The sequence below is a fragment of the Mastigoproctus giganteus genome, chromosome 1, assembly GCF_048544385.1.
Source record: "Mastigoproctus giganteus isolate SK-2022 chromosome 1, ASM4854438v1, whole genome shotgun sequence".
Classification (NCBI taxonomy): domain Eukaryota; kingdom Metazoa; phylum Arthropoda; class Arachnida; order Uropygi; family Thelyphonidae; genus Mastigoproctus; species Mastigoproctus giganteus.
In genome coordinates this window covers 17,521,640-17,545,398 of record NC_143575.1, presented here as the reverse complement: position 1 = coordinate 17,545,398, position 23,759 = coordinate 17,521,640, and the positions used below count along the sequence as shown (strand labels likewise).

Genomic DNA, 23,759 nt, shown 5'->3' with positions numbered 1-23,759 from the left:
TTTCCAATTTTAATCTGTGGTGGTCTTGTTATACAGAGAGTTCCTTTAAGAACCAGAATTTGTTTTCGATGGTAATATGGTCAAGCAGTGTGATTTTGCCCAGTCCTGGAGGATTTGGAGTGCATGGTTTGCCAAGGTCTCAAGCTGGGGCCCTGTAATTTACAGCCACTGTCAGGATGAGGTCATCAGCGAAGGCTTGTGAACAAACCTCCCCGAGGTCAAGGTGTAGAAATTTGTCCATCACCAAGTTCCATAAGGTTGGTCCCAGGACTAAGCCCTGGGGGCAGCCATGGTGTATCCGTCTTGTGAGTTTCGGATAAGGAGCGTTTACTGTGATCACCCTATTTGAGAGGTAGCTTTTCATGATATTGAACAGATTGTCCGGTACATTTTGCTTGCCTGAGCCTGCGGAGGACACTCGGCCACCGTAGTGTGTCGAACGCCCCCCACGAAATCTATTGTAATCATCAGGAAGTATTTCCTGTCTGTTTGGCGGGCCTGAGTGAGCAGTGCCTGTAGAGCATCAACTGTGGAATGCCCCAGTCTGAAGCCATATTGGTTTGGTGATACTAGGTTTGCTTTCTCATAGTGGTTTTGGATCCGTACTAGAGGAGACGCTCTAGGAGCTTGCTGCATACAGATAATAGGGCTATGGGCCTGTATGAACTTGGTAGATGAGGTGGTTTTGTCGGATTTTTAAGGATCTGTTTCATATTTGCAACCTTCCAGTCATCCAGTCTTCCAGTCACCTATTCAATCTCTGCCAGTGTGCCGGCAGAGATTGAATAGGTGCAACAACAGCTCCGGGGCAAGCTCCACAAACTTCTTCACAATCTCAGGCTCAAACAAGTTGGGCTCCGGACATTTTTTTCCCTTTGATAAGAGCTGCCGCGGCTAGGAGTTCTTCCTGTGTGAACTGCGGTTCAACTTGTCCAGTCCAATAGGTTTCATTTTCTCGGCAGATCTCATGCTGCTCAGTTGTTGGATTAATGTTTAGATGAAAAACGTTTAAGATATTTGAGACTGAGTCCCTCCAGGTGGTGGTTAGGTTTCCCTGTGGGGTTTCCGTAGCGGTGTTCACTTCCCCCCAGGGAGTTTATGGTGATTTTGTACACCCCCCCCCAGGGGTTCGAATTTCCCGTGTAAGAGACAAGTCATTCCCAGGATTGCTGCTTTGATTTCTTTATTCTTTGCATATACACGTTTCTTGCTGTTCGATATACTTGTTTAAGTTTTAACCTCCACGTCAGGCCAGGATCTTCATGACCTTTGGTACGCTTTCCGTTTGGCTTGTACCTCCTTTCTCATCCTTTGAAACTCCTCGTTCCACCAGGGCTCCGCCCCCGGAGAAGATTTTTTCGTTTTAATCATGGCATTGCAGACTTGTGTTAATAGGGTTTTAATCTCTTTTTGAAGAAGGTTTGGATTTTGAGTTTCATGAGTTTCTGCTGCTGTTGTCCCACCACTTCCAGCAGGGTACCCCTGAACGTGTCCCAGTTTGTTTTTTCTATTGCATATCTATGTTGCATTACTCTGGAAATGGGTTGTGTATTGCGGTTTTTTGTGATCCTGCGTGTAATGGTTCGGTGGTCCGAGGTAGTCCAATCATCTTGGACCTTCCAGTCAGAGATATAGCTGGCTATGTTTCTTGTAGCAAGAGAAATGTCAATGGTGGCTTCCCAAAGGGTGCTGCTGAAAGTGGGGAGGTTGTTTGGCTGATTGAGGATTCTGAAGGGTGGGAGTTACCCAGGTAGTCCTCCAGTCTTTGGCCGTTTGTTGCTCCTCGATGGTCTGGTGGTGTGCTGTACCACGTGGGAGACCTGCATTTTACATCTGCCCCAACGATAATTCTCCCTCCTGGGAGAGTGTTTAATACACTTTGAAGGCATCTTATAACCCCGATAATATCTTCGCCTGGACGGCAATATAGGGCGATGACGTAAAAGTTTCCAAGCGCTGTAATAATATGGGCACATACAGCCCAGGATGTGCAAAGTTGGGTTATCTTTGTGGCTGTGATGTCAGGGTTTCTTACACTATTGCTGCCCAGGGGGTTTCCCCTTCCACCTGGATGACTTTGTAGGTCAAGGGATAGCCACTGACCTGGTTCTTATAAGCACACGGCTCTTGCAGGATAATTACATCTGTGTTGTCCTCGTCTGTCCGAATCCTGATTTGGCCAACCACAGCCTGGGCCTGTTGTGCATTAATTTGCATTATTTTAACCTCTTCGAAGAGAAATTTTTTAAGGTGTCTCCCCATAATGATCCGTTGTTGGTGCTGACCCTTGGCTTTTATATATGTTGGACATTTTCTGTCTCTGATGGAATGTGCCGAGTCCATTTTGAAACTTTACAGTTCACACAAATAAGATCTTTGGTTTTGTTAGGACAGCTGTTAAATTTGTGGCCTTTTTCAGCACAATGGCTGCACATTGGCACTGTCTGGATATAAGTGTGCGAGGTGTGGCCGAACTTGCAACACTTGAAGCATTTAGGCACAGCCATGTGTTCGCGAAAGTGGTGGCTGTCCCAGTTTATGTATACCCTTGCTTGATTGTTTAGGACCTTCCAGGCGATTGGGTTGAGTTGAACAATCCAGTTTTTGCCTCCTCCTCCTTTGACTTTTTTCGAGTATTTAAGTGTGATTAAAGCATCTGCCTCTAAGTCTGGGAAGTACTCCTGGAAGTTCCTACAGTAAAGTTCCTCAGTGAGCTGCTGTGGGGTCAGGTTGTCACTGAGGTCAAAAATGATGATAGAGGGCCCAGCTTTTTTAGCGTCTCTGCTTTTAAACCCATTGTCGTTATCTTTGCATTAGTTATAATTTTGTTAGCTTCTTTTTTAGTTTCTGTTTCGATCACTATGCCTGTATTTCTAGTTTTTCTTATTGCTTTTATTTTTGTAGTTTTAAGATCATCTTTCAACTCTGTCATTATTTTGGTCTTGATTTGTTCACTTGTATGTGGTTCTTTGGAGTTAATGGGTCTGATAACCACCAGATTCTGCTGTTTTATTAGGGTTCTCTTTCTTATATGCTGGGGGTTCTGTCGACTGGTCTGTGATGATTGCCCTTGGATGGAGGCACCCAGTTTAGAGGTTGGAAGGTTCTTAAATACAGAACCGGCATAAGAGGGCACTGTAGTTGATTCAGGTTCTGTGCTTAGGCCCAGTTCCCGCTGGGGTGAAGACTGGGGAAGCTTAGCGCAGATGTCTAAGGCCTTTTCCAATATTTTAGATCTCGTCTCGATTTCTTCGTTAACAGCTTTTAGCTTCTCATTCTCGATTAGAAGAGCTGTTATGATTGTTTCTAGGCTTGTCCAAAGTTCCTGGACATAGTTTCCAGTGGCTTTGGTGAATCTTTTGGAGTCTTGGTTGAGGAGTGCCACCAAGTTCCTGTAGAAGACTGAGATGGTCTGATGGAGGGAGCTGGTGTCTCCCTCATTAAAGGGGGCAGCTAGAACAGGTGGTGCAGGTATGGCAAGCATACTGGATGGTGGGATCCCAGATGAGAGACCACTTGGTACAGAGCAGATGGTAGTTATGTAGCCAAGGAGTCTGCTGGGGCAAGTTGAGGTGGCAGAGCTAATGGAGTCTGGTGAACACCTGAGGAGACTTGCATCTCAGGAGCAGCAGCCACAGGAGTGTTTGGAGCTGCAGGTAAGGCTGCAGTTGAGGTGGAGTTTGCCATCGATTCGAGGATGGAGGCAGCTATTGGTGTACAGATTCTTTGGTCCAAGGTGGAAGCTGAGTGATTACGGCCTATGGAAAGTGATATACAGTTATTATTCGTCTCTGCAGGAAGAGGAGCGCAGAGTACGAACTCTCGACCTCCTCTTGGGCTTCTTTTTCTTTGAGGAGGATTTGCCAGGTATTCTAAGAAGCAGAGAATTAGAAGTCTCCGATTTGTCTCTCTCAGATGAGATAACCACATCCCGTGAACTTTCAGCATTTTCATTATTTTCAACCATCTTACTGTGTTGGAATGAAATTTTTATGTTCATGGAATGAATGGTTCTACTGAATTTTAGTCAAATCTCCAGAAATATCTACTGAAGAATTTAAATAATTAACAGAAAAGAAGAGTTACAACTTTTGTTAGTAGGGGGCGCTGAAAGAGATGAAGAAATTTGCATATTGTATTCTTGGGCTGACGTCACCCAAGGGTCAGTAGTCAGATGTATCAATGCACAGTAAAAGAAAGTCCCCTTCAAAAGCTGGTATGCAAATATATATTCCAAAATTAATAACCACATTAATTAACTCAATAGACAATCAGTATTAATTACTAATGATGTCATAATTAATAAATAAATGTTCCGAATTAAAAGTTCTAACTTTAGTTCCTGGCTTCGGGAGGACCAACGGCTGATCGCCTTGGCAGTCACGTGACTTGTTATTTCAAACGAGATGATGTTTAGGTAGGTAGTAGATGTCAGAGTGCCCAGCACATGGATGACTGGACCCAGAGTATCCCAGCAGAACGTTGCCCAAAGCACAAGACAGCTGCCACCTGCTTGTTTTCATTCCATGGTGCATCCAGGCCCCATCACTTCCCCAGGTAAATGATGCACATGTACCCAACTGTCCACGTGGTGCAACAGGAAACGTGATTCATCAGATCAGACGACCTTCTTCCAATCACTGAAGGTCCAGTTTCGATGCTCGCGCGCCCATTGTAGGTGCTGTCGCCAGTGAACTGTGGTTAGCATGGGCACTCGGAGCAACCTGCGGCTACACAGTCCCATTTTCAGCAGGGTTCAATGTATTTTGTGTTGTGACACATTACTCCAGTCACCAGCATCCTAATTACCAGCTAGTTGCACCACAGTCGCCATTCTGTTGCCACATACAATCCGGGAAAAGCCTTCTCTCGCCCTGAGCACCAATGAGCCGTGGTCGTCCAACACCTCTCCGGTGGTTCGTGGGTTCCCCCTCCTCGGACCAATTTCGTTAGGTACTAACCACGGCTGGTGGGGTGCCCATGGTCAGCCGTGGTTACCACAGCTGACCATGGGCACCTCACCAGCCGTGCCATTTCGGATATGCTCTGACCCAGTCATCTGTCCATTACAATTTGGCCTTTGTCAAACTTGCTTAAGTCTGCTGCCTTTCCCATCTGAAGAAGAGTACCACTGATTAATGGAGCTCAGTATCAGGTGTTTTTAATACCGTGTCCCAACCCGCACCATAATTCACCTGCAGTTGCTTCGATTTGCATAACAACTCGCTGGTCATAATGTTTTTTGCTCATCGGTGTATACTTGCATGTGCACCAGTTCTAGGAGTATAGTTAATAAATTTGATGAGCTTGAAGTGTTAGTCAAGACATCAAAAGCAGATATTGTTGGGATATCACAGACATGGTGTCACACAGATATAAGCAGTGCAGAAGTGGAATTTGGGGAGTACAATGTGTACAGGAAGGATAGACAGGACAGAAAGGGAGGAGGGGTTATGCTGTTAGTTAAGAAACACATAAAATCTATGGAAGTGCATCCTGTTGATGTGGGTGGACAATGCAATGTTGAGTCTGTTTGGCGTGACATAAGCACTGGGAAAGAAAAAATGAGAATAGGTGTGTGTTATAGGCCTAATGACTCTGATGAGTACAATGAACAACCGTACTGGAACTTGTGGGTTGGTCACTCGCACACTAGCAAGACTTTTGTGGATTTATTGGATGATTTCTACAGCAACATGTTTGAGAGGCAACCAGAGAGTAATACTCTGGTGATTATAAGCTGTGATTATTCATGCACTAAGAATCTGCAGATAAAGGAATCACTAGGTGGCAGTGATCACAGTGTACTGATGTGGGATTTACTTAAAGAAAGATGTAACTACCATAAAGGATAAAGGAAAGGGTTTTTGCTTTCATAAAGGTGACTAAAGTGGTCTCAGATCATTTTTAAATTCTATACAATGGGACCAATGATGATGTTATCAACAGCAAATTTTCAATTGGAAGCATTCGAGGATTTAATTTTGGAAGCTACTAGGCTTTTGTTCCAACTAAGAAATAGTGTGACCAACCTACAAGTTCCAATCAATATGCTGATAGTTAAAATCCCCCATTATAAGACATTCTGATTTACTGGCCAATTCTATTTCTCTGTACAGTTGTTCATTGTATTCATCAGAGTCATTAGGCCTATAACACACTCCTATTCTCATTTTTGTTTTCCCACTGGCTATGTCACATCAAACTGACTCAATATTGCACTGGCCACTTGTGTCAACTGGATGCACTGCCTTAGATTTTATGTGCTTCTTAACTAAGAGTATAACCAATCCACCCCTACTATCCTGTGTGTATTTTCTGTATACATTGTACTCCCCATATTCAAATTCTGTATTGCTTATATCTGAGTGACGCCAATGTTTCTGATAACCTAACAATGGATTTGATACCTTGACCAGCACTTCAAATTCATCAAATTTATTTACTATGCTCCTAGCATTGGTGAACATGCAAGTATCCATGCACCTGTTCTTACTCTTAGCTACCCTAACATAGCCCATGTAGGCGCCTCCGTAGCCAAGTTGGCAGGAGCAGCAGTGCATAGCATACGCTTCTTGATTAGACTGGGGGTTCAAGCCCGTGACCACCAAATATGGAGGATGTGGAAAGGTTAGGGAATGACCATCACATTATCTCCAGAGTAATATGGCCTTAGTTGCTAATGCTCCTAAAAATCAAATGACAAACAAACAACAACCCATGTATTTATTTGTTTCATGATGACTTCTAGCGGTACTCAAAATCCCCAGCACCTTGCTTTCAAGGTTGCAGCTCATTACAGTAGAAGCAGTGCAAGAATCACTTTTACCTCTGCCTCCGGCTATTGTTAATCTATTAGTCTGTGTCTCCTCCCAAGGTAGTAGTTTTCTGACCCACCTAACACTACTTCGATAGCATCAGGCAATATTCTTGCACCTTTTCTATTCAAGTGTATCCCATCCCTGCAGAAGTTGTTGTTTAGTTGTTGGTGCATTGGCTTCTGTGGCCATAATGCACCTCCCAAGGTTTTTGCATTATACTGTGATCCAAGCCCGAGGCAGGATTCGAACCTGCGACCATTGGTTTGCCAGGCAGGCACTTTACCCACCTGGCTAGCCCGGTCGGCCCTGTAGAAGTAGTCTCGCCTTTTTAACAAGCACAGGCCATGCTGTGAAAAATTCACCCCATGTGCCTTGCACCGTCTCTCCAGGGCTGTATTGGTTTACAAGGCTCTTAGCATATACTCCTTCCTATTGTGTCTGAGCAGAATTGCAGACACTTTCAAATTTAACCATAACTTGCAACTTTTTTTTCAACAGTGCCCTGTACTTGTTAAGTATGTTTGCAGGTCTCTTACAATTAATGTCATTAGTGTCAACGTGTATAGCAAAATAACATTTTTTCCCTTAAAAGATCATATCTACTCAACAATACCACGAACTTTTGTCCCCAGCAGACATAACCCTGGTTCTATTCTACCTATCCTTTTTTGCACAATATTTGCTATTTCTCTGACAATAGAGTCACCAACCAACAACAACTAGCTCCTGTGGAACCAGCGCATTCTGCCTTGGATGTTTCCTGATCAAGTGCAAGCTCTGGCATTGATATGGGCAGATGAGAGCTTGATGGGCCACACGCTCATCTGCCCCTGGCAGATTTTTGTGGAGGACCACTGACACTGCTGATAGTGGTCCCCCACAACTACATCCACTGTTCCTTTAAGGGCATCCTCCCTGTTCTTCAAGCTCTCATAAAGATCAATAATAACACTGAGGTGACGCCTAATATCCTCACACTTCTTGTATCGAGCACACTCAAAGACATCCCCCTTGGCAATGTCATGTCCCAGTCTTGATAACTCTGCAAACATCATCCAAGCCATGCATTTCATAAGGCTGTTATTTGGAGAATAACTGTTCCCCTCAGTTCTTCCCAGAGCCATAGCACTCCCACTAGCTTGAGCCTTTTGCTCTGCTGCTCTAGCTTGAGGCATGCTTTTTGTTAAAATTCAGTATAACTAAAATTACTACACTAAACAAATATACCTAATGCACTTATAACACTATGCACCAGTTATACTATGAAGTTAATGTTATTAATTATATGTAATTAAAATTTGAATGTTCTTGTTTACACTCCGGCATGACCACCAGGTCAGTGGAGTTTACAATAAATTAATCGATATAAATGTTAATCGTATTTAGCAGTCATGGGCTTGAATCCTGGTCCACTCAAAGAGTGTGTGCTACTGCACTCGCACTCCTGGCACTCGGCTACATTAGGCTTCTTATCGATACAAAACAATGGTGGCAAAAGTGGTGTGGTTCCTTAAGCAATTATAAATGATAAGTAAAAAACAAATTTACCAATGTAATCAGAGAATCCCAAATAATAACTACACTTCTAATTCTAAATGAGAAGCTAAATGCATTAGCAATCCTACTCCAATTCACCAGTGATGCAGCAATAATACTACCGTGCAGGGGCGGCTTGTTGGTAGGCACTGTGGAATTGCAGCACCCCCAGCTTTTTAAATCTAAATATACAATCAACGGAGTTATATGAAATTTTCTGAAGAACAATGCAACGCAATGAATATTTTTATTAACAGGTCCCACATATAGTATATTCATCCTCTATTTCCAATAATCATTTCAATAATTTTACGGTACTCACCTTTTGTATAATCTGCAGTTGATGCTTAAGATAGGATGGATACTAATTTGAGTTTAAATTGGGATTAATATGGGCAAATTTAATTTTGAAACAGAGTTAAAATATGCCCAAGGAAATAGAAGTGCACATCTTCGTCCTTGGTTGTCATAGAATTTAAGATTGAAAATGATTGAACTATATCTGTTGCCTATTGGCCTTCTCGGTTTACGGATATTAGCATTAGTAGAGGCATTTGATGCAAGAAAGCAAGCTTATGCAGCAACAGCCAAAAAAATTAAAGTAAAATAAATAAATAAAAAATAACCACTTCCACTTCACCCTTCTGTTCGTTCGAAATACCTGTCCAGCCGAGCCTTAAACTTATTTAGGCTATCAACTTCCACGACAAGGGATGGAAGTCTGTTCCACCTACCAACCACCCGCTGGCTAAAGGCAAATTTCCGCACGTCTATCCTACATCTGTCTTTCCTCAATTTGAATTTATGCCCTCTCAGGTGATTATTCTGAGCAAGAGGAAGAATCCCATTAGCATTGAGCATGCTCAAACCATTCAAGGCTTTGTACACCTCTATCAGATCACCTCGCTGGTGCCTAGTCTCCAGACACTGTAATTCGCAAAACTTAAGCCTTTCTTCGTAAGAGCACCCCTTTGTTCCATTCACTAATCTTGTCCTTCTCTGTACTCGTTCCAGCAGCTCTACATCCTTCTTGAATTGAGGCCTCCAGGCCTGTATACAGTACTCTAGGTGTGGCCTGACCGTTGCCTTATACAAGGGAATAATCACCTCCTTATCCCTGCTAGAAAAATTCCTATATATCATTGACAATACTCCATGAGCTACTCTTGCAGCCCGTCTGCACTGCTCAGAGAACTTCATATCTGCCTGCACAACCACCCCCAAGTCCCTTTCATTCTCTACCACTGTCAGTGTAGTACCACAGAGTTGATACGTTGCTCTGGGGTTGCTGTTTCCCATATGTAGTACTTTACATTTGTCAATGTTAAACTTCATTTGCCACCTCTCAGCCCATCTGCTTAACCTTTCCAGATCCTGTTGCAGCAGCATAATGTCAGTAGTGTCCTTGACAACCCTGCTAACCTTTGTATACTGTACTGCTTCTATTGGAATGAGCAGAAGCCTGAAAAACAAGATGCAGGATATTTTAGAGACTGCTGGAAGTCATTGCGGTACAAGTAAACACATGGGTTGTGTTAGGGTAGCTAAGAATAGAAACAGGTGCATGTATACTTGCGTGTACACCAATGCTAGGAGTTTAGTAAATAAATTTGATGAATTTGAGGTATTACTCAAAACATCAAAGGCAGATATTGTTGGGATATCAGAGACGTGGTGTCACACAGATATAAGGAATGCAGAACTGGAATTTGGGGAGTACAACGTCTACAGAAAGGATAGACAGGATAGGAAAGGAGGAGGGGTTATGCTATTAGTTAAAAAACACATAAAATCCAAGGAAGTGAAGCCAGTCAACATCGATGGACAGGGCAGTGTCGAGTCAGTTTGGTGTGACATAAGCATAGGTAAATCAAAATTGAGAGTAGGAGTGTGCTAGAGGCCTAATGACTCTGATGAGTATATAAGATACTGTACAGGTAAATAGAACGGGCCAGTAAATCAGAGAGTCTTATAATGGGGGATTTTAATTTCCCAGATATTGACTGGAATTTGTGGGTTGGTCACTCACACACTAGCAAGGCTTTTGTGGATTTATTGGATGATTGTTTTCTACACCAGCATGTTCGGGAGGCAACTAGAGGGAGTAATACTCTTGATCTGATTATCAGTAGGGATTCTTCATGCATTAGGAATCTGCAGATAAAGGAACCACTGGGTGGCAGTGATCACAGTGTGCTGAAGTGGGATTTACTCAAGGAGGTAACTACCATCAGAGGTAAAGGGAAGGGTTTTTGCTTTCGTAAAGGCGACTATGATGGTCTGAGACAGTATTTAAATTCTATACAGTGGGACCAACTGATGATGTTACCAACAGCAAATTCAAAATGGGAAGCATTCAAGGAACTAATCTTGGAAGCTACCAGGCTTTACATACCAATCAAGAAATATTGTTCAAGGTACAGGCCTAAATGGTTGTCAGATGAACTAATGAGACATATGGCAGAGAAGAAAAATGCATGGGATACATACAAATTAATGGGTGACGTGGAAGCCTATGATAGATATAAGTTGGTCTGTAACCAAGTCACAAAGGAGATTAGGCAGGCAAAGGCAGATTATGAGAAATCCTTGGCAAAGGATGCAAAGAAAAACAGAAAAGAGTTCTTTACCTATTTAAACTCAAGAAGGAAAGGGATGAATCAGATTGGTCCACTGGATGTTGATGGTTCAACAGTTGAGGATCCAGCTCAGGTGGCTAACAATCTAAACGAGTATTCTGCATCTACATTCACACATGAGGAGTTATTCAGGAAGGGGAATGTCGTAGGTGAAGTAAACATTGGCAGTGAGCTAGATGATTTTCTAATAACTGAGAGGAAAGTGGAGGAGAAATTGTTGAGGATAAACATAAAAAAGGCACCCGGGGTGGATTTGATCTATCCAGTTATATTAAAGGAGGCAGCAAAGGAAGTAAGAAAACCCCTAGCCATAATTATGAGAGCTTCTTTGGACTCAGGGGAGGTACCCATGGACTGGAGATGTGCAAATGTAACCCCAATTCACAAAGGAGGATCAAAGGCTGACACAAGTAATTATAGACCTGTTAGTTTAACTTCGGTTCCAGGAAAATTAATGGAGGCACTGGTTAAAGAACCACTGCAGGATCATCTGGACAAGAATTCAGTTATAGCTCAGACACAGCATGGGTTTGTTAAGGGCAGGTCTTGTCTGACCAATTTGATTGGATACTATGATGTAGTTACAAAAGAACTGGATGCAGGGAATAACTTTGATATTATATATTTGGATCTTAGAAAGGCTTTTGATACTGTTGCGCATGGAAGACTGCTGCACAAATTGGAGAAGTGTGGCATTCGAGGCAAATTGCTGCTATGGATAAAGGGATGGTTGAGTGGCAGAAGACAGAGAGTGGTAATCAATGGACACTGCTCAACGTGGACAATTGTTATTAGTGGAGTTCTTCAGGGTTCAGTGTTGGGTCCATTGTTGTTTTCTGTATTTATAAATGATATTGATGATGGTGTATCAGGCTTAATGTCCAAGTTTGCAGACGATACAAAGGTTGGCAGGGTTGTTAAGGACACTACTGATACTATGCTGCTGCAACAGGATCTGGAAAGGTTGAGCAGATGGGCTGAGAGGTGGCAAATGAAGTTTAACATTGACAAATGTAAAGTACTACATATGGGAAACAGTAACCCCAGATCAACATATCAACTCTGTGGTACTACGCTGACAGTGGTAGAGAATGAAAAGGACCTGGGGGTAATTGTGCAGGCAGATATGAAGTTCTCTGAGCAGTGCAGACGAGCTGCAAGAGTAGCTCATGGTGTCTTGTCAATGATATACAGGAATTTTTCTAGCAGGGACAGGGATGTGATTATTCCCTTGTATAAGGCATTGGTCCGGCCACACCTTGAGTCTGGAGGCCTCATTTCAAGAAGGATGTAGAGCTGCTGGAACGAGTGCAGAGAAGGGCAACAAGATTAGTGAATGGAACAAAGGGTTGCTGTTACAAAGAAAGGCTTAAGTTTTGCAAATTACAGAGCCTGGAGAATAGGCATCGGCGAGGTGATCTGATAGAGGTGTATAAGGCTTTGAATGGCTTGAGCATGCTCAATGCCGATGTGATTCTTCCTCTTGCTCAGAATAATCACCTGAGAGGGCATAAATTCAAATTGAGGAAGGACGGATGTCGGATAGATGTGCGGAAATTTGCCTTTAGCCAGCGGGCAGTTGGTTTGTGGAATAGACTTCCATCGCTTGTTGTTGAAGTTGATAGCCTAAACAAATTTAAGGCTCAGCTGGACAGGTATTTCGAACGAATGGAGGGGTGAAATGGGAGTAGTGGTTGTTTTTTTTTTTTTTTTTTTTTTGGCTGATGCTGAATAAGCTTGCTTTCTTGCATCATATGCCTCTACTAATGCTAATGCTAAATGCTAATGTATCGTCTGCAAACTTGGACATTAAGCTTGATATACAATCATCAATATCATTTATAAATACCGAAAACAATAAAGGACCCAATACTGAACCCTGAGGGTCTCCACTAATAACATTAGTCCACGATGAGCAGTGTTCATTGATTACCACTCTCTGTCTTCTCCCCCTCAACCACCCCTTTATCCATAGCAGCAATTTGCCTCCAATGCCACACTGCTCCAATTTGTGCAGCAGTCTTCCATGTGCAACAGTATCAAAAGCCTTTCTAAGATCCAAGTATATAATATCAAAGTTATTCCTTGCATCCAGTTCTTTTGTGACTGCATCATAGTATCCAATCAAATTGGTCAGGCAAGACTTCCCCTTAACAAAACCATGCTGTGTCTGAGCTATAACTGAAGTCTTGTCTAGATGATCCTGCAGTGCTTCTTTAACCAGTGCCTCCATTAATTTTCCGGGAACAGAAGTTAAACTCACAGGTCTATAATTACTTGTGTCAGCCTTTGATCCTCCTTTGTGAATTGGGGTCACATTTTGCACATCTCCAGTCCATGGGTACCTCCCCTGAGTCCAAGGAAGCTCTCATAATTATGGCTAAGGGTTTGCTTACTTCCTTTGCTGCCTCCTTTAATATAACTGGATAGATTCCATCCACCCCAGGTGCCTTTCTTGTGTTTATCTTCAACAATTTCTCCTCCACTTTACTCTCAGTTATTACAAGATTCTCTAGCTTACTGCCAGAGTTGAATACACCTCTGGCATTCCTCTCGCTGAATAACTCCTCATGTGTAAATGTCGATGCAAAATATTCATTTAGTTTGTTAGCTACCTGAGCAGGATCATCAACAGTTGACCCATCGATATGAAGTGGACCAATCTGATTCATCCCTTTCCTTCTATAGTTTACATAAGTAAAGAACTCTTTGCTGTTTTTCTTCGCATCCTTTGCCAAGGACTTCTCGTAATCTGCCTTCGCCTGCCTAACCTCCTTTGTAACTTGGTTACAGATCAACTTGTATCTATCATAGGCTTCTGTGTCACGTGTTAATTTGTATGTATCCCATGCATTTTCCTTCTCTGCCATATGCCTCATTAGTTCATCTGACATCTATCTGACATATAGTTCAATCATTTTCAACCTTTTGAAAATTAAATTCTATGACAACCAAGGACGAAGATGTGCACTTCTATTTCCTTGGGCATATTTTAACTCTGTTTCAAAATTAAACTTGCTCATATTAATCCCAATTTAAACTCAAATTAGTATCCATCCTATCTTAAGCATCAACTGCAGATTATACAAAAGGTGAGTACCATAAAATTAAGCTATGCTATCAATTTGAGTCAATCTCAATCGGTATCTTAAGAAATTCTACAAATCATTCAATTGTCATTTCAATGATAAATGAATAAAAACGCGAAATCATTTTTGACTTTGAAGTATAACCATAGGCGGAACTGTGCAATACACAGTTCTACATTTTGGTCCAAGTGGTTCTGTCAATGCCTAGTTGACAGGTTGCAATACACATTTTCAGAGGTGACAAAATGAGGCAAAGGAACTGCAGAGCGAGCAGTGGCAATTTGAACAGTGCACCGAACTTGAATGAAAAAGTTATTAATCTGTTTTCAACAAATAAAAACCGAAGAATGAATTTTTATTTTTAAATAAAATTTCAAGATTATCCAAGTCTGTTAATGGTAAGTGTCCAGTTAATGTTTTGTAGTATTTTTAACTTGCTTATTATTATTACTATCTATGTCTACATGTCTGATAACCAAGGAAATTTAATTTAACTTTAATAAGCAGGATCCCCCTGTACATCAGTCACAAGCCGCCACTGCTACCATGCTATCAAGTTTGTGTTATATGTATTAGGCCATACTGTTATGCATGAAAGTTATAAGTTAATTATAATATATAACAAAATTATCCAGCTAATGCCAACCCAAGTGGTTCAAACTTTAGAGCTACCTATTTACCACAATTAAAAAAATTTGAATTCCCCTACCATTCACTCTGGAACTATAACAATGATGGCAATATTCAAAAGATACAAGGGTCTACATATATTAAGTAGTAACCTACAAAATCTATAGCCAAATTAAAAAATAAACTACCAAGCATGACTAGGACTATAAAACTACTTATAGAGTATGATTAAATATGACAGTTAGGTCAAAAAAGGCAAATTTTTTCAAAAACATATTTGTTTCCAGCAGCTCAAAATTCTTTGACTAGTATACTAGTATGTGGTTACTCTCCCCCACCATGTATGAAATGTATGTAAAATTGTTTCAGGAGATGTAGGGAATATGTGAGGTATTTCTTGCAGTTTTGTGAAAACACGCTTGTTCTATATGTAAAAGCTTGTTTTCACAACCTAAAACTGGTTCACCTTCCTTTTAAATTTGGGATATGTTTCAGTCCATAAAATAAGAGCATTAAAAGTGGTCAAATAATAATAATGGAAATCTCAAAAATATAAAAATATACAAATAATGAGGAAGACATGAATATTTTTGTTTTCAGGTTTCAGCACACTCATGTGCAAAAACAAGTCACAATATATTTAAAAGGAAATAGAAATCCAGCCAGATTTATGTTATGTAAAGCAAATTCAGCAACAAAATATCTATCTATTTTTTAGACATAGTCTAAAAAATAGATAGATATTTTGTTTGTAGGAGGTCACTGTAACATAGTCTAAATTTGCTCGCAGCTTGAGGCTTTAGCCCTAAATGCATCTTAGTCTATCTATTTTTAAGTTTAAACATTTTAACTCAGTAAAAATCTTAGATGAGGCATATAAAATACATCTCATAGCAATGAAAAGAACAATATTAATTTATGAAATTATCCTGAATTTGTTTATTTTCACTGACTTTATTGTTTTTATTTTCTTATATGTATTTAGATTTCAAAAAAAGATCAATATTAATTTATGAAATTGTCCTGAATTTGTTTATTTTCACTGACTTTATTGTTTTTATTTTCTTATACATGTATTTAGATTTCAAAAGCGAGCATGTACAAACAGTTTGGAGAGTATTTGACCAATAATCGTGATGTTCTTGCTAAAAATTATGAAGATGCTGTAGAACGTATAAGAAGCTCTGATGGTCAGTATGCATTTGTTATGGAGTCTGCTCCAGCTGACTACTTAAGCTTAAGGATGCCATGTGACATAACAATTTTACCAGGAAGTTTGCACAGCAGTGCCTATGGAATTGCAATCCCAAGAGGCTTTCCAAAAAAGTAAATTGTTATAAATTAATTTAGAATATATTTATAAAGGCTGAGATTTGATATTTATTTCAGTTTCTCATTTAGTGTATAATATGAGGTCTTTTTTCAATACAGATTCAATAAAAATCGTTTCAGAGTATGTCATTTCAGAACACCATGTCATCATATGCTGCCTATCTATCAGCAAGGCAAACCAGTATAATATAGTTTTGAAATGTGCTTAAGATGCAGTAATTAGCTGCATGATCTGTTCATAGGAGGTCACTGTAACATATCACATTCTGCTACCATCCAAATAGGACTGATTTGAATGACAGCCCTATTTGGATAAGTATAGAGGGCTGTCATTTGGAAAAAAAATATGTATGCAACCATCCAAATAGGACCAGCTTACTATTATATGGCTTTTGAATATAGAAGGCTGTCAGTCAGTGGAAATTTATCGAGGTATTATTTTTTTAGAACTACATCACCACGTTGACCACTTGCAGAATGGTGGTAAGTAGTCAAAAAAAAAAAAAAAAAATAGTACTAAGGTGCTTGGGAAGGAGGGGATGGTTAAAACCGGTGTGTTTCACCAATTACGAAAATTAATGCACAAATGTAAATAAATGTAACTGCATTTTATTTATTTATGATTTTTAATTTGTTTTTAGTTTAATACAGTGATAAATTAATTAGAAAATTAAAATTAATAAAATGATTTGTCACTGAAATTCTATCATAAGTTCTATGATCATAAGGTACATAAAGTCAATTTAAAACAATGCTGTAATTATGTTTGTTATATAATATTTTATAATATATATAATTTTAAAATAATATATATAATTTATATTTTACTTTGAATATAATATATATAATTTAAATTGCAAAATAGCATTAGAAAGAGTGTAAGTACAATGGATGCTTGTATTGTGTATCATAAAATGCACTGCTATATTTAAATTTAAATTTTTAAATGAAAGTTTTGCTTATACTTATAAAATCACAGTTGCTTTTCAGTAATGTTCTTATATTACTGATATGTTCTTATATTACTTATATTCATATTTATAAGAAAATATGGCCCACCATAGCAGTGAAGAAGATTTATTTACCCTACCACCAGTTTGAAAAGGTTACGGATTCAGTTCCTTTCATAGTGGAAGAACTCTTTGTAAAATATTTTGCTCAAAGCTATAGTTAGCTAGTATTCTTAGGCAGCATCTTATTATAAATAATTAGATGCTAATGAATAATAAATAAATAATAAAATAAATAATTAGATGCTAATGTAGCACGTTAGCACTTAACAACACATTGTATTATATATGTATATATGTATGATGCTAAGGGTATATACATTGTATATACCCTTAACATCAGAAACACATATAAAAGGGGACATAAGAACATAAATTTAAATTGAAAAAGGATGGCTACAGGATAGATATATAAAATTTCAGCCAATTTTTATATATCTTTTTTTTTATATATATATATATTTTTATGTGTTGTGGAAGTGGATGGTTTTTTTTTTTTGCCTGATGCTGCAATTGGTATCAGTGGTGGCAAATGGTTCTTTGTATCATTTGCTACTACTGACCAATGGTATATTGTGCTGTGTGTATTATGTTTGCATAAGTGTGTTCATGGCCAATTTACATGTTTGTACGAGCTGAAAAACCCAGAATAACTCACACAGAAAAACTGAATTTATTTCACTTGAGATCAGCTAACTATAAAGCTCCAAATGGAGAGATCTTCAAGAATTCTTGTCTCTGACAGGACTAAAGCTTAGGCAGGCTGTTCCAAACAAATGAGACATGGTAAAAACACCATATTGTCATTGAGGACTTTCTTAGGCAGAAATATAAGGTTTTTTCCTTCTGAAAATATGGGTTCCCTTGCTCATGCACATCAGCCTACAATATGTGCAATTTACAAACACAATATAAGTGGTTTAACTTGGTTATAACGACCACAGAAATAATGCAATCACAGCTGTAATGAGCAAAAAGCCATAATAATTTTAACTTACGCATATTTCCATACAATCACTACTGTTATAATGAGCATACTACACAGATATACCATACAAAATTTGGTAGCTATGCAAACATTCTTAATTGCACTGGTAGTCGAAAAAACCCAATTCTTGGAATAGACAAAAATGAAAGGGGTGATTTAGCTTTTATGATTACCTGCATCGGATTTGGGGCCGGTTTGTGACCTAACCTCAGGGATGGGAGCTATCCAATAGTGCATTGGTGTTCCACTGGTAATTTTAATGGTCTCATTACTCTATTTACAGATTGGCTCGTATTCACTGAACCATAAGTTTATTTTGGAACTTCTAAGAATTTTGGAAGCGATACCAACAAGCGATTGTTGGTATGCAGATTACTTTATTGTCATTTTAAAGTAAAATTGGTTAGAAGCGAACCCTTCCTTGGGAAACATGTCTGCTAACAAAAGAGTCTCTCTCAATTCATGAAAAAATTGAAATTATTTGTGAGTGGTGCAAAAAATGTTGAAGTGCGTATAAAGTGTTGTTTGTTCTCTTCAACAGTATTGACATTATGGAAGAATAAACATGTTTACATATCAGCACTGGAAAAAAACATAACCCGAAAAAAAAAAATTTAGAAAGTGGGAGGTTATAAACGTATATGAAGCATTACTTCATCGACATTTGTAAACAAACATCAGTTTTAAGCTTTATAAATAAAAAGACTAATTGAAATCATGGTTATTATTAATTAGTATTGTTTTTAATTATGGAGAAATAAATTGTGTTTAGTATTGAGTGTATGGTTTTAAAATTACAGACATAAATTGTGTTTAATATTAAGGGTATCGTAGTTTATACAAGCATATTAATACAAATAATATACTTATATTATTTTTTCCTTTCTAATATTTCTTTTATTTTTCGAATCTATCTTTTTATCAAGTTATTGAGAATTAAAAAAAAAAAAAATAGGATGTACAGTGGCAGACAAAAAAACTGCATCGCTTGTGAATTTTGTGAGTAATATGTTTTGTGCTGCATTGTGGGTTGCAGAAATGTTCAAAATGCATTTTTTAGATGGGATATATATCTCTGTGAATGAAATCCAATAAAAAGACTCCACCTGATATACCTAATTGCCTTAAATATCTTCCCAAAGGGTAAAATGCATAATTAATGGAAATATGAGAAACCATGCAAATTGCAATCATGACAACCAAACATACATTTTATCGCATTTACGTGTACCATAATCAGCAAAATAAGTCCTCAATATTTTGTTGTTCCTCCTCAAGTTGTAATTACAGCCTTGCAACAATCTGCATAGAGTTAATCAACTTCTGGATATGTGGTTGCCCAATTTCGTGGTACCACACCCTTACAATGCTCTCGTGCAGCTGAATCTTACTTGTTGGCTTCTTCTGAGAAATTTTATACGACATTATTTACCAGCAATTTTCATTAGGGTTCAAATCTGGACTGTTGCTGGGCCAATCCAACACTGTAATGCCGGTATTTCTGAGGTATGACTGTACCTCAAGGAAAAAAACTAGGGAAAACATTGCTGTATGTTTCAAGCGTTGTGAGACAGGAAGACAAACTCATTGTTAAATCTAAATAGCATAAAACTTACCAATTTTGGATGTCTGTGTGGTGATCCCTAATAATGGATTTCAGGCACTCCTCCAAGATAGCAGTGTAGGTTTCTGCATTTACTCTTCCGTTAATAAATTTAATTCGCCCCACCCCTTTGCTTGTTATGCATCCCCAGACCATCTGACTGGCAGGGAACTTTACAGTCAGTGTTATGCAATCAGGATGGTATGCCTCTGATTTTCATCTTCTGACATATTGCTTCCCATCTGAGCCATGCAGGTTGAATTTCGATTTGTCAGAAAAGATGACGGTGTCCCATTGTTCTTTTGTGTGGTGCCTCCGTAGCCAGGTGGGCAGGAGCAGCAGAGCGTAGCACACACTTCTCGATCAGACCGGGGTTCGAGCCCATGACCACCAAATACGGAGGATGTGGAAAGGTCAGCGAATAACCACCGCATATCCCTAGGGCAATATGGCCTTAGTTGCTAATGCTCCTAAAAACCAAATAACAAACAACAACAAACTTGTTCTTTTGTCCATAAAATTTGTTTTAGCCCAAGCAAGTCTCTTGTTCCTCATTTGTTGGGTCAACAAAGGCTTCTTCTTGGGCCGATAGGCATGCAGACCACATTCCGAAAGCTGTCTTTGGATAGTTTGAGCACTTGTTTCAAAACCAGAGGCCATCTAAAAGTCCAGTTTTAGATCAGGAGCACTAGCATGGCGATTATGAAGGCACAGCCGTTTCAAATATCGATCTTGGGAAGGCATAGTAACTCTCTTACAGCCTGATCCAGGTCTTCTCTTCACATCACCGGTTTCACGCTTTAATTTCAGCACCCAGGATACTGTTGACCAGTGGCAGCCTATTTTATCAGTGATAGCATACGTAGAAAGCCATTCCTGGGACAGAGCAACAGCTACGGTTTTTTTTTTTTTTGTTGGTGGTATCAACTGAATATATGGAGCCATGCTTATACCTCCACAGAACAGGATACTAATGAGCGTGTATACCCTTCCAATGCCGTATTTATAAAAATGGTTGATGCAATACCTTGCAATTACTGTCTGATGCAATAGAAGCATTATCTGATGCGATACCTTTGCTTTGCGACAAACAGTGACTGTAATCAAACAATATCTTATACGTTTCAATACATGTTACTTTTTTTAGCATTAGCATTAGCATTAGTAGAGGCATATGATGCAAGAAAGCAAGCTTATTCAGCATCAGCCAAAAAAAAAAAAAAAAAACAACCACTACTCCCATTTCACCCCTCCGTTCGTTCGAAATACCTGTCCAGCTGAGCCTTAAATTTATTTAGGCTATCAACTTCAACGACAAGCGATGGGAGTCTATTCCACAAACCAACTGCCCGCTGGCTAAAGACAAATTTCCGCACATCTATCCGACATCCGTCCTTTCTCAATTTGAATTTATGCCCTCTCAGGTGATTATTCTGAGCAAGAGGGAGAATCCCATCGGCATTGAGCATGCTCAAGCCATTCAAAGCCTTATACACCTCTATCAGATCACCTCACCGATGTCTAGTCTCCAGGCTCTGTAATTTGCAAAACTTAAGCCTTTCTTCATAAGAGCAACCCTTTGTTCCATTCACTAATCTTGTTGCCCTTCTCTGTACTCGTTCCAGCAGCTCTACATCCTTCTTGAAATGAGGCCTCCAGACTTGTATACAGTACTCAAGGTGTGGCCTGACCAATGCCTTATACAAGGGAATAATCACATCCCTGTCCCTGCTAGAAAAATTCCTGTATATCATTGACAGGACACCATGAGCTACTCTTGCAGCACGTCTGCACTGCTCAGAGAACTTCATATCTGCCTGCACAATTACCCCCAGGTCCTTTTCATTCTCTACCACTGTCAGCGTAGTACCACAGAGTTGATACGTTGATCTGGGGTTACTGTTTCCCATATGTAGTACTTTACATTTGTCAATGTTAAACTTCATTTGCCACCTCTCAGCCCATCTGCTCAACCTTTCCAGATCCTGTTGCAGCAGCATAGTATCAGTAGTGTCCTTAACAACCCTGCCAACCTTGGTATCGTCTGCAAACTTGGACATTAAGCCTGATACACCATCATCAATATCATTTATAAATACAGAAAACAACAATGGACCCAACACTGAACCCTGAGGAACTCCACTAATAACATTAGTCCACGTTGAGCAGTGTCCATTGATTACCACTCTCTGTCTTCTGCCACTCAACCATCCCTTTATCCATAGCAGCAATTTGCCTCCAATGCCACACTTCTCCAATTATAGCAGCAGTCTTCCATGCGCAACAGTATCAAAAGCCTTTCTAAGATCCAAATATATAATATCAAAGTTATTCCCTGCATCCAGTTCTTTTGTGACTACATCATAGTATCCAATCAAATTGGTCAGACAAGACCTGCCCTTAACAAAACCATGCTGTGTCTGAGCTATAACTGAATTCTTGTCCAGATGATCCTGCAGTGCTTCTTTAACCAGTGCCTCCATTAATTTTCCTGGAACCGAAGTTAAACTAACAGGTCTATAATTACTTGTGTCAGCCTTTGATCCTCCTTTGTGAATTGGGGTTACATTTGCACATCTCCAGTCCATGGGTACCTCCCCTGAGTCCAAAGAAGCTCTCATAATTATGGCTAGGGGTTTGCTTACTTCCTTTGCTGCCTCCTTTAATATAAGTGGATAGATCCCATCCACCCCAGGTGCCTTTTTTATGTTTATCCTCAACAATCTCTCCTCCACTTTCCTCTCAGTTATTACAAAATCATCCAGCTTACTGCCAATGTTTACTTCACCTACGACATTCTCCTTCCTGAATAACTCCTCATGTGTGAATGTAGATGCAAAATACTTGTTTAGATTGTTAGCCACCTGAGCTGGATCCTCAACTGTTGAACCATCAACATCCAGTGGACCAATCTGATTCATCCCTTTCCTTCTTGAGTTTAAATAGGTAAAGAACTCTTTTCTGTTTTTCTTTGCGTCCTTTGCCTGCCTAATCTCCTTTGTGACTTGGTTACAGACCAACTTATATCTATCATAGGCTTCCATGTCACCCATTAATTTGTATGTATCCCATGCATTTTTCTTCTCTGCCATATGTCTCATTAGTTCATCTGACAACCATTTAGGCCTGAACCTTGAACAATATTTCTTGGTTGGTATGTAAAGCCTGGTAGCTTCCAAGATTAGTTCCTTGAATGCTTCCCATTTTGAATTTGCTGTTGGTAACATCATTAGTTGGTCCCACTGTATAGAACTTAAATACTGTCTCAGACCATCATAGTCGCCTTTACGAAAGCAAAAACCCTTCCCTTTACCTCTGATGGTAGTTACCTCCTTGAGTAAATCCCACTTCAGCACACTGTGATCACTGCCACCCAGTGGTTCCTTTATCTGCAGATTCCTAATGCATGAAGAATCCCTACTGATAATCAGATCAAGAGTATTACTCCCTCTAGTTGCCTCCCGAACATGCTGGTGTAGAAAACAATCATCCAATAAATCCACAAAAGCCCTGCTAGTGTGTGAGTGACCAACCCACAAATTCCAGTCAATATCTGGGAAATTAAAATCCCCCATTATAAGACTCTCTGATTTACTGGCCCATTCTATTTCCCTGTACAGTATCTTATTATACTCATCAGAGTCATTAGGCCTATAGCACACTCCTACTCTCAATTTTGATTTACCTATGCTTATGTCACACCAAACTGACTCGACACGGCCCTGTCCATCAATGTCGACTGGCTTCACTTCCTTGGATTTTATGTGTTTTTTAACTAATAGCATAACCCCTCCTCCCCTCCTGTCCTGTCTATCCTTTCTATACACATTGTACTCCCCAAATTCCAGTTCTGCATTCCTTATATCTGTGTGACACCACGTCTCTGATATCCCAACAATATCTGCCTTTGATGTTTTGAGCAATACCTCAAATTCATCAAATTTATTTACTAAACTCCTAGCATTGGTGTACAGGCAAGTATACATGCACCTGTTTCTATTCTTAGCTACCCTAACACAACCCATGTGTTTACTTGTACCGCAATGATTTCCAGCAGTCTCTGAAATATCCTGCATCTTATTTTCCAGGCTTCTGCTCATTCCAATAGAAG

The 23,759-nt window shown here is 39.7% G+C and overlaps 1 protein-coding gene across 1 annotated transcript in view; it reads left to right on the top strand.

Annotated features, from left to right (window-relative positions):
- Positions 1-23,759, top strand: part of LOC150090591 (glutamate receptor 1-like) — a 194,034-nt gene that overhangs the window by 126,460 nt on the left and 43,815 nt on the right. Inside the window, exon 13 of the mRNA XM_090371710.1 lies at positions 15,797-16,041. Within this exon, the coding sequence (XP_090227836.1) occupies positions 15,797-16,041 (245 nt within the window). The remainder of the gene's footprint in view (positions 1-15,796; positions 16,042-23,759) is intronic.